Genomic DNA, 15550 nt, shown 5'->3' on the forward strand with positions numbered 1-15550 from the left:
GAAAGGATCTCTTTCATTTAGAATCCTGATTTGGTCCCACCCAATATAATAGGGTGGAATTTGTTCATTGGATGATTTTGATTGAAGGTCTGTTTCTTTTGTAAATGATTTTCGTTTGAAAAAGTATCTGTTTCACACACACACCCTTACACTGTATTTAGAGGGGGGCTATCTCATTTGTGTGTGTGACATAAGAAAATGATGAAAACTAATAGGAAAAAAAAATTCCATGAAATGGGAGTAATACCAATTTTGTTTCTTTATTGGCATGGTTGAACAAAGTAACATTTAAAAGCCACTAAATCCATGATCCATTTAGAAGGTATTCAACAGAGGGTAGCTATTGTTATTAATATCTATCATATTAATAGGTAGCTATTATAGTACCTGACACTTTGTATCATATTTTTACTATAGTAAAATAAGTAGAACATAAAACTTGCCATTTTAACCACTTAAAAATGTACTGCTCAGGATACAGATGCAGCTCAACTAATTGGGCTCCCATCTACCATATAGGAGGTCCAGGGTTCACAGCCCAGGGCTTCTGGCGAGTGCAAGCTGGCCAACGTGGAGTGCTGGCCCACATAGGAATGCCACCCCATGCAGGAGTGCCGCCCGGTGTGGGAAAGTTGCCCTGCGCAGGGGTGCCGGCTGATGCAGAGAGCTGGTGCAGCAAGATGATGCAACAAGAGACACAGAGGAAAGAAAATAAAAAGATATAGCAGAACAAAGGAGTTGAGGTGGCACAAGAGAGTAATCACCTCTCTCTCCACTCTGGAAGGTCCCAGGATCAGTTCCCAGAGCCGCCTAATGAGAAGACAAGCAGACACAAAAGAACACACGGTGAATGCACACAGAGAGCAGACAATGGGGGGAATGGTGGTGGGAGGGGAGAAATTTTTTTTAAATAATAAAAAAAGAAAATGTACAGCTCAGGGACATTAGTACATTTACAATATCATGAAACCATCACCACTATCTAATTCCAGAACATTTTCATCATTCCAAAAGGAAACCCCATGCCCATTAAATGGTCACTCCCCATTCCTCCCTACCCCAGGCCCCTGGCAACCACTAATCTGTTTTCTGTCCCTGTGGATTTATTTATCCTGAATATTTCATTAAAAGGGAGTCATATAATATGTAGTCCTTCGTGTTTGGCTCCTTTCACTTAGCATAAAGTTCAAGGTTCATCAATGCTCTAGCACGGATCAGTATTTCATTCCTTTTTATAGCTGAATAATATTCTATTGCATGGATATAGCACAATTTGTTTATCCATTAATCAGTTGATGGACATTTGGCTTTTTATCCACCTTTTGGCTATTGTGAATAACACTGCTATGCCCATTCCTGCACAAGTATTGGTTTGAACAGCTGTTTTCTGTTCTTCTCAGTCTGTTACCAAGAGGGAATTGCTGGGTAATTCTGTTTAACTTATTGAGGAACCGCCAAAATGTTTTCCACAGCAACTACACTATTTTCCATTCCCACCAGCAATGTATGAGGGCGTATCATAATTTTTTGTTCATCTGTCTTTCACTAAAGCTTTTCAGTGGTAGGAAATATGGCTTCCCTCAGTGCCTATCCAGGTGCCTGTAGGAAGTGTTTATAATAGAAAATTTATAAGTTTGTTGAATGAATTGGTTGATTGAATGGATGAACAACAAAAGATAAGAACCTTGTACTAAAGGCAGGAAGGAAGAAGTAACTATACCAAGAAGTTCTGATATGAAACCAAACACAAAACTGAACTCTAACTAGGGCAGAAGGTAAATATCCACAGGTTCTTGTTCAAGGATAGACTCCAGAAGGACTGAGGTCCCACTGATTGAAACTGCACATAGAAGTTGAGGTGAACTTGTGTTTTTCTAGGAAGAGGGTGCATAGCCAGACTGCAGGTTCCCAGGAGACAGCAATCTTGTATAACTTGTCCACTATTGTATCCCAAGTCTGCAGAAGAGAAGCTGGCAACCAGGAGATGTAAACTGAATGATTACTGAATGAATGTTAGACTGATGAATGAAAAGTTTTCATCAGATTCTCAAGGGATCTGCAACCCTAAGGAGTTTTTTTTATATATATATTTTTATTACAGAAGTTGTGTACTTATAAAACAATCATGCACATGGGTAGAATTCCCATACAACCTCCCTTCAGCAACATACCATACCATTGTGGAACATATGTTACAGAGTATGAGATAATATCAGCAGACTATTACCACTAACCAAGGTACATAGTGTATATTTGGCATATTTTTTCCATACCCCCCCTCATTTATTAACACAGTACATCTTTGGCTTGGATGCATGAATATTACACTACTCTTAATCACAGTCCATAGGTCACCCCAGTTGTATTTTCCCCATGCTTCTCCACATTCCCACCACGCTGCAATAGTGACGACACCCACTCTAGCTCACAGAGGGACATTCTTGCATTTGTACTATTAACCTCCAAGGAGTTATAAGACTCTAGAAAGAGGAAATGGGACAGATCACTAGAAGAAGTTTTATCCAGAGTGGTGAGAGGAATGGACCAGCATGGAATGACTGAGGAACCCCACCAATCTTCTCAGCTGGCTTTCTATTCGCACACGCGGCAGCCTGTAGCCAGGTCTGAATTCTAAACCAGATTCTGTCACTGACCATCTGCGTGACCGCGGCTAAATCGCTCTCCCTGCCTAGGCTCGGGTTTCCACAATAGCATCCCTTTAAGGGCCTGCTGAGTGGATTAAACCAGAATGCTGACATAATGCTGAAGCGCTATATTGAAAACCACTTTTGTTTCCTCTCCTGCTCTCCTCCCTTCATTTCTGCGTATGTTGTTTGCTCACACCCAGCTTGGGGCAGCTCCTTGCCCTAACCAGTTTGCCTCCACTTGTCCACAGAACTGCTTGGTTTGGCCGTGTTAAGAATCAACTATGGTCATTGGCAAGAACTGCTTTCCTAACACTCACATGTGTTGAACTCCTGTTGTGTACCAGCACTGTGCAGGGCACTTTCATGCCTTATCTAATTCTACAAATTAGACTTATCGTTAAGTAAATGCACTGGCCAAGTTTCTGCGTGGCCTGTGCAAAGCTGTTTTGAATAAATTGACCAACAAATGTTTATGCAATGGTGCCTGTGGGCTCGAAATGTTGAAAAGATCTGGATATCCTGATATCATCCCGAGGCGCTGGCCTTAAGCTTCCCATGCAACCAGGAAGGGTAAACTGAGTCTCCGGGAGAGCACGGTCCGGCTTCTCCCAAGGGCACGGGACCGAGTCAGGCTTTGAACCCAGGGTGCTCTCCAGGTAAAACTGGACCTCCGTGTTGTCAGCCCTACAGGGGGGAGAGATGAGATCGTCACTGCTGAGCAGCTCGCAGTTTTAGGAGCCTGTGCATTGGAGAGACGTTAAAAGCCTGGGTCAAGCGTGAGGTGTAGACAGGAAATACCACCGGGCCGCACAGAAGAGCGGAGCGCAGGGCCCACAACTCGCTGCCAAGGCCAGAGTCCGAAGGCTAGAGCCCCGCCCCCGGGCGGACCCCAAGTCCGTACCCGGAACCTGGGCGCGGCTGGGCTGTGCTACTGGCGCGGGTGGGGGACGAGAGGCAGAGAAAGGCTTGCGAGGAGATTCTCGAGGGAGCGCCCCTTCGGTCTCTCCGGAGGAAGCACCGTGATTCTGCACAGTCTCTAGGAGTAGCTCCCCTCGCCCCTCTCCCTTCGACTCACCCCGCGCGAAGCTGCCTCTGCCTGTCGCCCCTTCACGGGTTTCCTCTTGGTACGCCCCCACCCTGACTCGGGCAGGCCGGGCGGCCGCCGGCGAGAGCACTGCGCATGCGAGTCCGCGCCGAGGGGTGGGTGGGCTGGGGCAGAGCGGAGCGGGGCGCGGACCCCGCCCCTGCGTGGCTCCACGCGTGACGTCGCGGGGGCGCCGGCCTCCGCTGGGCTCCGAGCGGTGAGAGCCCGCGCTGGGCGGGCCCCACGCGGCAGGGCGCGGGCGGCGCGCGGGGCTCGAGTTCTGGCAGGAGGGGCTCTGGGTGGGGAGCGCGGGGTCCGGGCGCGCGCCGCCGCTGACCCGCGGGCTCTGCGCTCTCGCCGCCTCTTCCCGCTTCCAGATGTCCGGGGGGCAGGCAGGGCAGGGGCTGTGCCTTTGCGTGCCCGGCGCCTGCCTCCTCCCGCCTTCCAGGTGTGCCTTTTCGCCGGGCTGTGGCTTCTCGCGTGGGATGGATGGTGGAGCGGAAAGCGCGCCCTGCGTGGAAGCAGGAGGCAGGTTTCAGACCTTGGTCAGAGCACTCCTGTGTTCAAGTCCCCGAGCCTTGGTTGCCCTCGTCAGGTGGCTTTGAGGATCGGTATGACACAGAGAAAGAGAAATGACATTTGTTGCGTTCCTGCTTGGCCAAGTACCGTGCAAGGTAGCTTTATCTGCCACATTTGAGCCCCATTACGTGGTGGTCTTAGCATTCCCAGTTCACAGATTGAGAAGCGGACAAAGGTTAGCTGACTTGGTTGCACATAGCCAGTGAGTAGCAGAGGAAGATTCAAACCCAGCAGTGTGGCTACGAATCAGAGCTCTTTTTAACTCAGATAGCCTTCTCTGCGGTCGCCGCGACTCTGGCTGGAACTGTGCTTCTGTCAAACGCTAACTCCCCAACAGCTGCTGCCTATTTCTCCCTCTGAGAATTCTCGCTTTTGAGTTCTCTACCATAGGGCTTTCTGCTCTGCTTCCACCTCGATTACCTCAGAAATGAAACGCAGGGAGCATCTATTGAGTAGTGCAAGGAGATGAACACTCCAAGAATCCAAGGAACCTTGGATTCTTGTCCGGGCTGGGTCACTAAACTGGCTGTTGGGTCTCGGGCAAGTTCCTTCCTTATCTGCACTTCAGCTTTCCTTTGAATGAAGCGGTGAGCCTTTCTGACTGGCAGCCTCTCACCTCTTCCTCTTCTCTGTTTCCCAGCAGGCTCTCCACGGAGGCCCAGACTCCTCTGCTCCCCATGGGCAGCTGCCAGGCAGGGCACAACCTGCAGCTCTGTCTGGCTCACCACCCACCTCTGGTCTGTGCCACTTTGATCCTGCTGCTGCTTGGCCTCTCAGGCCTGGGCCTTGGCAGGTTCCTCCTCACCCACAGAACTGGTCTGCGCAGCCCTGATATCCCTCAGGTAAGTAACCTGTAGCCCATCCTTCCGGTTCTGGCCTGTTCCAGCTGCTAATCTGCTCTCACCCCTCTCTCACCCTCCTTTTGCACACAGGATTGGGTCACCTTCTTGAGGTCTTTTGGCCAGCTGACCCTGTGCCCGGTGAATGAGACGGTCGTAGGGAAGAGGCATGGCTCTCACGTCGTGGGCTTACTGACCACCTTGAACTTTGGAGATGGCCCAGACAGGAACCAGACATTCCAAGCTACAGTCCCAGGTAGTCAGATGGGACTGAAAAGTGAGATGCAGGAGGACATGGGACGGGCATTGGAGCACTGGGACCTTGGGTACCTCTCTGGGCCTTAGTAGATACTTTCAATGAAAGTGCTGCCCTCAGTGTATAGTGAAGCTGCTCTATACATGTTATCTCTTAACCTTTCCAGCTCTGAAGTTGGTTTTTTTTTTGGTTGGTTGGTTGGTTGGTTTTAAGGAGGTACCAGGAATTGAACCCCAGACTTTAGCTGCACCCACTCCCCTTGAAGATCTTTGATTCTTTTCTTAGAGGTGTGATGGGGTGGGCAACATTTAACCCAATGTCCCTTCTCACCCCTTTACATCCCTCAGCTTTCTCTTAAAGAAGAAATTAAATGTCAGAGAAGCATGTCCTGTTCAATTAAATGTGTATCTTTAGAGCCATCTATGTTCTTAGCACAGAGCTATGTGCTATGGAAGATACAGAAAAAATTAGACATTGTCCATTTCCAAAGAGCATATAGTCTTCTAGGAAAATAACGAGTGAGAGAGAGTCGGAGCACACCATGAATTCCTGTGTAAAATTTGGTCTCAAGTTCCTTAACTTATAAATGGAGAGATGAAGAGGGAGGAGGGAAAGGTGGAATTCCCTGACATCTAAGGTCCTTTTTAACACTATCCTGAGTTGCATATTTACATTTGTGCGTATTTGAAGGGAGGGGGAACTCCTGCCTGCCCAGGTCAGGTGTACGTAAGTACATATATGAAGAAAGCACAAGAATAAAGGACTGTGTCTGATACACAGACTTGGAAACTTTTTTTTTTTTTTTTTTTTTTGTGGTGCTGGGGCCAGGGCTTAAACCCAGGACTTCGTATGTGGGAAGCTGGCACTAACCACTGAGCAACATCGGACCCCCTAAGTTAGTTTTTTTGGTTGTTTTCTTTTTGTTTTTGTTTTTGCTTGTTGTTTTCTTTTTGTTTTTAGGAGGCACCAGGAACCAAACCCGGGACCTCCCATGTTGGAAGCAGCCATTCAGCTGCTTGAGCCACATCCACTCCCCAGACTTGGAGCAATTTTGATTATTCTTTTTACTCTTTTAAAAAGATATATAACACCTTTATTGAGAAATAATTCACATACCATACAATCCAGTCATTTAAAGTGTACAATTCATTGGCTTTTAGTATATTCACAGAATTGGGCAGCTGTCATCACAGTCAATTTTAGAATATTCTCATTGCCCCCAAAAAGAAACCCTGTACCCAATAGTAGTCACTCCTCTTTTCCCCCAACCCCCAGCCCTGTGCAACCACTAATTTCTGTCTCTGTAGATTTACCTCTTGTGGACATTTTATATAAATTGAAGCATATAACATGTCATTTGTGACTGCTTCTTGCACTTAGCATAATGTCCACAGGTTCATCTATATTATAGCATGTATCAGAAATTCATTTCTTTTTAGTGCTGAATAATATCCCATTGCATGGATAGACCACGTTTTATTTATCCATTCATCAGGTGAGGGACATTTGGCTTGTTTCCACTTTTTGGCTATTATGAATAATGTTGCTATGAACATTAGTGCACAAGTTTTTGTTTTTTATTTTTTATTTGAAGTGTTTTCAAACTTACAGAGCAGTTATAAAAATAATACAAACCCTGTACAGAGAACTCTGACATATCTCTACCCTACCTCCACATACCCAGATCCACCAATTTTAACATTTTCCCACATTTGCTGTATCATTTTGTCTAGCTATCCATCTAGCCATCTATGTCTTTATCAATACATTTTCTTAGTACTTGAGTGTCAGTTGTATACATCATGCTTCTTGAACACTTAATACTGCCATGTACATTTTCTAAGAACAAGAATATTCACTTATATAACTACCTTAAGTACACTTATCAAGTTCAAGCAATTTAACATTGATCTAAAGCTTACAGTCTATATTCTAATTTTTTCATACATCCTAACAATGTCCTTTCGAGGTTTTTCTCCTTCCTTGCAAGATCCCATCCAGGATCATATCATGTATTGCATTTAATTGTCCTTGTCTCTTTCCTCTCTTTTTTTTCTTTAATTGTGGAACCATATATACAACATAAACTTTGCCATCTCAACCTCTCCCGGGCATACTATTCCGTGAGATTACTCACATTCACAATAGTACCCTGACCACCTTCCATACTAAAACTTTCCCATCTCCCTAAACAGAAACCCTACATCCATTATGTATTAACTCCCATTCTCCCTTCCCTCCATCCCTGGCAACCTATACTCTAATTTCTGTCCCTATGAGCTTACATGTTTTCCAATAGTTTCTTTATAGTTACTATGGGGCTCAAATTTAACATCATAAATCTAAAAGAATTTCATTTGTTTTGATGCCAACTTCAATAGTTTACACAATGTTCCTATACTACTTTGTCCCCCACCTTTATGTAGTTCTTGTCACAAATTGTTTATACATTTGGGTTCAAAACCACTGATTTATCATTACATTTTATAAGTTTGCCTGTTAGATCCTATAGAAAGTAAAAAGTGGGCATAAAAACCAATTTATATTTACCCATGTTGTTACCTTCACCAAACAGCTTGATTTCTTCATATGGCTTCAATCTATTGTCTGCTGTCCTTTACTTTCAATTCAGAGAATGGTCTTTAGCATCTGTTATAGGACCTGTCTAGTGGTGATGCACTCCCTCAGCTTTTCTTTATTTGGGAATGTCTTAATCTCTCCCTCTTTTTTTTTTTTTTTTTTTTTTAGGTACTGGGGCTGGGGATTGAACCTGGGATCTTATATGTTTGTATGTGGGAAGCCAGCAGTCAACCACAGAGCCACATAGGCTCCCCTGAGTTGGTTTTCTCCTTTGTTCGCTTGTTGTTTGGTTTTGTTTGTTTTTAGCAGGCACCAGGAACTGAACCCAAGGACTCCTATGTGGGAAGCAGGCACTGAACTGCTTGAGCCACATGTGCTGCCTCTCGTGCATTTTTACTTTCTTTATTTTATTTTTGTTTGTTTGTTTTTCTCTCTTTTTGGGGGGGGGGTTCTCACATTTTTGAAAGACAGTTTTGCTGGATATAGAATCCTTGGTTGGCAATTTTTTGCTTCCAGCACTTTAAATTTTCCTTCCTACCACCTTCTTGCCTCTAGGGTTTCTGATAAGAAACCATCACTTAGTCTTATTGAGACTTTCTTGCACGTGACACATTACTTCTCTCTTGTGGCTTTCAGAATTTTCTTTATCTTTGGCTTTGGCAGTTTGGTTTTATTTTGTGGCTTGGGTCTACTAAAGTTCATTCTATTTGGAATTTGTTGAGCTTCTTGGATGTGTGTATTCATGTCTTTCCTTAAATTTGGAAAGTTTTCAGCTGTTGATTCTTTGAATATCCTCTCTGCCCTTTTCTCTCTTTCCTCTCCTTCTGAGACTCCCACTATATGTATATCAGTATGCTTGATGGTGTCCCACAGGTTCCTCAAGCTCTGTTGACTTTTCTTCATTCTTTCTTTCTGTTCCTTAGATTTGATGACTTCAAATGTCTTAGCTTCAAATTCTCCAATTCTTTCTCCCCCCAGTTTCAGTCTGCTGTTGAACCCTTCTAGGCAATTTTTAATTTCTTTTTCTGTGGTCTTCAACTTTGTTTGGTTCTTTTTCATAGTTTCCATCTCTCTATTAATAGTCTCTTTGTGTTCATCTATAATTTTCCTGATTTGCTTTGGTTCTTTTTTAAAATCAATTTCATTGATACATATAAATAAAGCATACAATCCATCTAAAATGTATAATCAGTGGTATTTGGTGTAATCACATAGTTGTACATTCATCAATTCAGTCATTATTAGAGCATTTTCATTATTCCAGTAATAATAATAATAAGTAAAAAACAAACTCATCACCTCCATCTTTCTGTGCTTCCCCTGCCATACATAGCTGCAAATCTGTTTCCATCTCTCTAGTTTGTTTGTATTTATATTTTATACAGATGGAGTCAAGCAATATGTAGTATCTTTTGCTTAGTTTCTTTCACTTAGTACATTTCTTTTTTTAAAATACTTAATGGAAGAATATCAATATATTACTATACACTACTGTCCATAGTTCGCTTTGAATGCATTTTTGCCTGATATTAATACCTTGTAATATTAATGTACATTTGTTTAGTGTCAAAGAAAATGTCTTATATATGCAATATTACCCATATTCATATTTCACATGAAGTTTTACTATGATATACAGTCCCATGTTAAATTTTTCAGCTTTCCTTCTAGTAATATTCATGACCTTAGACTTTTACTTTCAACCACTCTCATACCCATATATTAGCACTGCCAGTTATAATCACTATGATGTGCTTTCACCATTTCTATTCATTTCCAAAGATTTACAAACAAGCTTTTTACCAATTCTGCACAGATTAACCATCTGCTTTCCAATCTCTAGCCTCATTCTCTTTTCTGGTGACCTGTATTCTAGTTATTAATTCCACGAGTTTACACAATATATTTAGTTCATAATAGTGCAATCACATAGTATTTGTTCTTTTGTGTCTGGCTCACTTCACTCGATGTAATTCCTACAGGTTCATCCATGTCGTTATATGCTTCACAACTTCATTTCTTATTATATAGCTGTATAATATTCCAATACACCACAATTTGTATTATCCATTTATTGGTTGATGGACACCTAGGTTGTTTCCATCTTCTGGCAATTGTGAATGATACTGCTGTGAACATCAGTGTGCAGATGTCTGCTCAAGTCACTGCTCTCAGTTCGTCTGGGTATATACCTAATATATACCAGGTCATGTGGCAGCTTCTTTAGGAACTGCCAAACAGTCCTCCACAGTGGCTGTACCATTCTGTGTTACCATCAACAGTAAATAAACATCGCTATCTCTCCATATCCCCTCCAACGCTTGTAATTCTGTCTTTTTAATAGTGACCATTCTAATATGTGTGAAATGATATCTCATTGTAGCTTTGATTTGCATTCCCTAATTGCTAATGATGCTGAACATCTTTCATGTGTTGTTTTTAGGGTTTTTTTTTTTTCATTTTGTTTTTTTTTCCATATGCTTTCTTCTTTGGACAAATATCTATTCAAGTCTTTTGTCCATTTTTTGAATCAGGTTGTCTTTTTATTGTTGAGTTGTAACATCTCTCTATAATATCATGGATAATAAACCTTTATTGCATATGTAATTTCCAAATGTTTTCTCCCATTGAGCTATATCTGCTGCCCAATACTATCCTGTTTTGATCACTGTAGCTTTGCCATATGTTTCAAAGTCAGACAGTAAGAGTCCTCCACCCTTCTTTTTTAGGATGTTTTTGTCTACTTGGGTGTCTTTTCCCTTCCAAATAAATATGGCAATTGCCTTTTCTATTTCGGTAAAGTAGGCTGTTAGAATTTTTATTGGTATTTCATTATCTCTATAAATCAGTTTGACACTTCGTGATATGTAGTCTTCCAGCACATGAACACAGAAAGTCTTTCCATTTGTTTAGATCTTCTTTGATTTCTTTTCATTGTGTTTTATATCTTTGATTAATTGATTCCTAGGTATTTAAGTCTTTTTGTGCTATTATAAATGGAATTTTTTCATGATTTCCTCTTCAGATTGTTCAATAGTAGTGTACAGAAAGATTACTGATTTTTGCATGTTTATCTTGTATCCTGCCACTTTGCTGAACTCATTTTTTAGCTCAAAGCTTTGTTGTAGACATTTTAGAATTTTCTAAATGTAGGGTCATGTCATCCACAAACAGAGTTTTATTTCCTCTTTTCCTATTTGGGTCCCCCTTTTTTTTTTCTTGTCTTATTGCTCTAACGAGAACTTAGAGCAAAATTTTGAAAAACAATGGTGACAGTGTGCATCCATGTCCTGTTTTTCATCTTAGAGGGAAAGCTTTCACCATTTCCCCATTGAGTATGATGTTGACTGTGGGTTTTTCATATATACCCCATATCATATAGAGGACCTTTCCTTCTATTCCTATCTTTTGAAGTGATTTTATCAAGATATGACACTGAGTTTTGTCAGATACCTTTTTTGCATCGATCAAGGTCATGTGGTGTTTTCCTTCAATTAGGTAAGGTGGTATATTACATTAATTGATTTTCTTGTGTTGAATCACCCTTGCATAGCAGGAATAAATCCCACTTGGTCATGGTGTATACTTCTTTTAATATGCCGTTGGATTCTGTTTGCAAGTATTTTGTTTAGAATTTTTGCATCTATGTTCATTAGTGAAATTGGTCTGTAAATTTCTTTTCTTGTAGTGTTTTTATCTGACTTTGGTGTTAGGGTGATATTGGCTTCATAAAATGTGTTGGGTTCAGTTTTTTGGAAGAATTTAAACAGGATTGGTTTTAATTCTTCTCAAAATGCTTTGTAGAATTCACCTATAAAGCCATTTGGTCCTAGACTTTTCTTTGTTTTTTGTTTTTGTTTTTGTTTTTGTTTTTGGTTTAAAACAACACAAGTTTATTCTCTTAAAGTTACAGAGGTCAGAAGTCCAAAATGATTCTCACTGGGCTAAAATCAATATGTCCACAGGGCTGTGTTCTTTTCCAGAAGCTCTGGAAGAGAAGCCATTTCCTTGCTTTTTCTAGCTTGTAGAGGCTGCCTACATGCCTCATCTGGCCCAAGTCCTCCTTCCTCCATCTTCAAAGCCAGCCATGGTGGGTTGAGTCCTGCTCACATTGAATCACTCTGACACTCCGGCTTTTCTTCTGCTCCCTCTTCTGCTTTCAAGGACACTTGTAATTCCATTGGGCCCACCCAGATAATCCAGGATAACCTCCCTATTTAAGGTCAGTTTATTAGGAATCTTTTTTATTTATTTTTTTTAATAGACTTTTCTTTGTTGGGAGATCTTTGATGACCAATTCAATCTCTTTTTTTTTTTTAAGATTTATTTATTTAATTCCCCCCCCTCCCCCGGTTGTCTGTTCTCTGTGTCTATTTGCTGCGTCTTGTTTCTTTGTCCGCTTCTGTTGTTGTCAGGGGCACAGGAAGTGTGGGCGGCGCCGTTCCTGGGCAGGCTGCACTTTCTTTTGCACTGGGCGGCTCTCCTTACAGGGCGCACTCCTTGCACGTGGGGTTCCCCTACGCGGGGGACACCCCTGCGTGAGGCGGCACTCCTTGCGCACATCAGCACTGCGCATGGGCCAGCTGCACGGGGGTCAAGGAGGCCCGGGGTTTGAACCGCAGACCTCCCATGTGGTAGACGGACACTCTAACCACTGGGCCAAGTCTGTTTCCCCAATTCAATCTCTTTAAATGTGATTGGTTTGTTGTAGTCAGTGTAGATTGTGCGTTTCTAGGAATTTGTCCATTTCACCTAGGTTGTCTAGTTTGTTGGCATACAGTTTCTCATAATATCGTCTTATGAACCTTTTTATTAATATTTTTGTGGGGGTAAGTCATAACATCCCTATTTTCTGATTTTATTTGTTTGCATCTTCTCTCTTTTTTAATTTGTTAGTCTAGCTAGGGGTTTGTCAATATCTTCTCAAAGAACTAGCATTTGGTTTTATCAATTTTCTCTTCTTGTTTTTTTGTTCTTAATTTCATTTATTTCTGCTCTAATATTTAATCTTTATTATTTCTTTCCTTCTGCTTGCTTTGAAATTGGTTTGCTGTTCTTTTTCTAGTTCCTCCAGGTATTCAGTTAGATACTTGATTTTGGTCTTTCTTTTTTTAAAATATAGGCAGTTAGGGCTATAAATTTTACTCTCAGCAGTGCCTTCACTGTATCCCATGGTTGTGGTTTATTTTTTGTTTTGCTTTGTTTTCTTTTGTTTTTAGGAGGTATTGGGGATTGAACTCAAAACCTCCTACATGGGAAGCAAACTCTCAACCACTGAGCCACATCTGCTCCCCAGTCGGAGTTGGTTTTATCGTTTGTCTATTTTCAGGAGGCACCGGGGATCGAACCCAGGATCCCGTACATGGGAAGCAGGCACTCAACCACTTGAGCTACATCTGCTCCCCTTCCATAGGTTTTGATAAGTTGTGTTCTCATTTTCCTTCATCTCAAGATATTTACTAATGTCTCTTACAGTATCTTCTTTGACCCATTGATTGTTTAGAGTGTGTTGTTCAGCCTCCACACATTTGCAAATTTTCCCCTTTGCTGGCTATTATTGATATCCAGCTTTGTTCCATTATGATCTGAGAAGATACTTTGTATATTTTCAATCTTTTTGTTTTTTGAGACTTGCTTTGTGACCCAACATGTGGTCTATCCTGAAGAAAGATCCATTAGCACTCGGAAAGAATGTATAACCCGCTAATTTGCAATGCAACATTCTGTATATGTCTGTTAGGTCTAGCTTGTTTTTCATATTGTTCAGGTTCTTTATTTCCTTGGTGATGTTATGTCAAGTTGTTTTATATAGTGACTGAGCGGTGAGTTGAAATCTCCAACTGTTATTGTAGAGATGTCTATTTCTCCCCTCAGTTTTGCCAGACTTTGCCTTATATATTTTGGGGCACCCTGGTTAAATACATAGATATTTATGACTGTTACTTCTTTTTAGTGGATTGTCCCTTTTATTAATAAATAATGGCCTTCTGCATCTCTCATAACTTTTTTGCATTTAATGTCTCTTTTGTCGGATATTATATGCTAATAACTAGCCCTGCTCTTTTTTGATTACTGTTTGCATAGAGTATCTTTTTCCAGTCTTTCACTTTCAGCCAATTTGTATCCCTGGGTCTAAGGTGAGTCTTTTGTAGGCAGCATATGGATGGCTCATGTTTATTTGTATCCATTTTGTCAGCCTGTTACTTTTGTCTGGGGAATTTAATCCATTCACATTCAATGATACTACTGTATATGCATTTAAAGTCTGTTTTGTCTCCAATATTAGTATAGCTACCCCTGCTCTTTTTTGTTTACTGTTTGCATGGAGTTTCTTTTTCTATCATTTTACTTTCAGCTGATTTGTATTCCTGGCTCTCAGGTGAGTCTCTTATAGACAGCATATGGATGGCTCATGTTTTTTTTATTCTTTCTGTCAGCCTGTTACTTTTGTCTGGGGAATTTAATCTATTCATATTCAGTGATTTGCTATAAATGCATTATTTACTTCCCCCATTTTATTCTTTGTTCTTCATATGTCATATATTATTTTTGTCTGTTGTCTTACTCTTTTGGTTATCCTTTCTGAGAGTGTTGCTTTCTATACTTTCCTCCAAGCTTCTCTCTCCTGTCTTTTTGGGAGCTGTAAGGCTCCCTTTTAATGCTTCTTGCAAAGCTGGATTCTTTTTATGAACTCTCTTAGTTTTTGTTGATTTGTAAATATTTTAAACTCACCTTCATATTTGAAGAGGAATTTTACCAATAAAGAATTCTTGACTCACAGTTTTTCTCTTTCATTATCCTAATTATATCATATAATTAGGTCCACACTAAGAGCCACACTAAGTCTTAATGGTAACATATATTACCTCATATGTTTGCTTTTTCCTTGTTGCTCTCAGAATTTTCTCTTTATCTTGGGCTACTGACATTCTAAGTGTTATATGTCTTGGAGTAGTTCTGTTCAGATTTATTCTGTTTGGAGTACATTGTGTTTCTTGGACATGTAAGTTCATTTATTTCGTGAGAGGAAATTTTCAGCCATTATTTCCTCAAATCCTCTTTCTGTCACCTTTACTTCCTCTTCTCCTTCTGGAACTCTGTATTAGTCAGCCAAGAGGGTACTATTGCAAAGTGCCAGAAATCTGTTGGCTTTTATAAAGGGTATTTATTTGGAATAAAAGCTTACAGTTACAAGGCCCTAAATAATCCAGCTTAAGGCTGCTTTCTCACCAAAGTCAGTTGCCACATATTGAAGCAGGATGGCTGGCAGTCTCTGCCTGGTCTCTTCTTTTTTTTTTTTTTTTAAAGATTTAGTTATTTATTTCTCTCCCCTTACCCCCCGCCCCAGTTGTCTGTTCTCTGTGTCTATTTGCTGCGTCGTCTTCTTTGTCTGCTTCTGTTGTTGTCAGTGGCACGGGAATCTGTGTTTCTTTTTGTTGCATCATTTTGTTGTGTCAGCTCTCCGTGAGGGCGGCACCATTCCTGGGCAGGCCGCACTTTCTTTCGGGCTGGGCGGCTCTCCTTATGGGGTGCACTCCTTGCGCATGGGGCGCCCCTATGGGGG

At 41.4% G+C, this 15550-nt stretch overlaps 1 protein-coding gene across 5 annotated transcripts in view; it reads left to right on the plus strand.

Annotated features, from left to right (window-relative positions):
- The window catches only part of TMEM219 (transmembrane protein 219), a 74075-nt gene that overhangs the window by 35592 nt on the left and 22933 nt on the right, over nucleotides 1-15550 (plus strand). Inside the window, exons 1-3 of one of the 5 annotated variants that reach the window (XM_012526352.4) lie at nucleotides 3816-3949; nucleotides 4955-5153; nucleotides 5244-5406. In XM_012526352.4, the coding sequence (XP_012381806.1) occupies nucleotides 4989-5153; nucleotides 5244-5406 (328 nt within the window). In that variant the 5' untranslated portion in view covers nucleotides 3816-3949; nucleotides 4955-4988. Of the gene's footprint in view, nucleotides 1-3815; nucleotides 3950-4060; nucleotides 4181-4951; nucleotides 5154-5243; nucleotides 5407-15550 lie in introns of those variants that run through there. The other 4 variants (XM_023589665.3, XM_012526350.4, XM_023589664.3 and 1 more) reach the window with 4 other exon arrangements.

This window comes from Dasypus novemcinctus, chromosome 23 (genome assembly GCF_030445035.2).
Source record: "Dasypus novemcinctus isolate mDasNov1 chromosome 23, mDasNov1.1.hap2, whole genome shotgun sequence".
Lineage (NCBI taxonomy): Eukaryota > Metazoa > Chordata > Mammalia > Cingulata > Dasypodidae > Dasypus > Dasypus novemcinctus.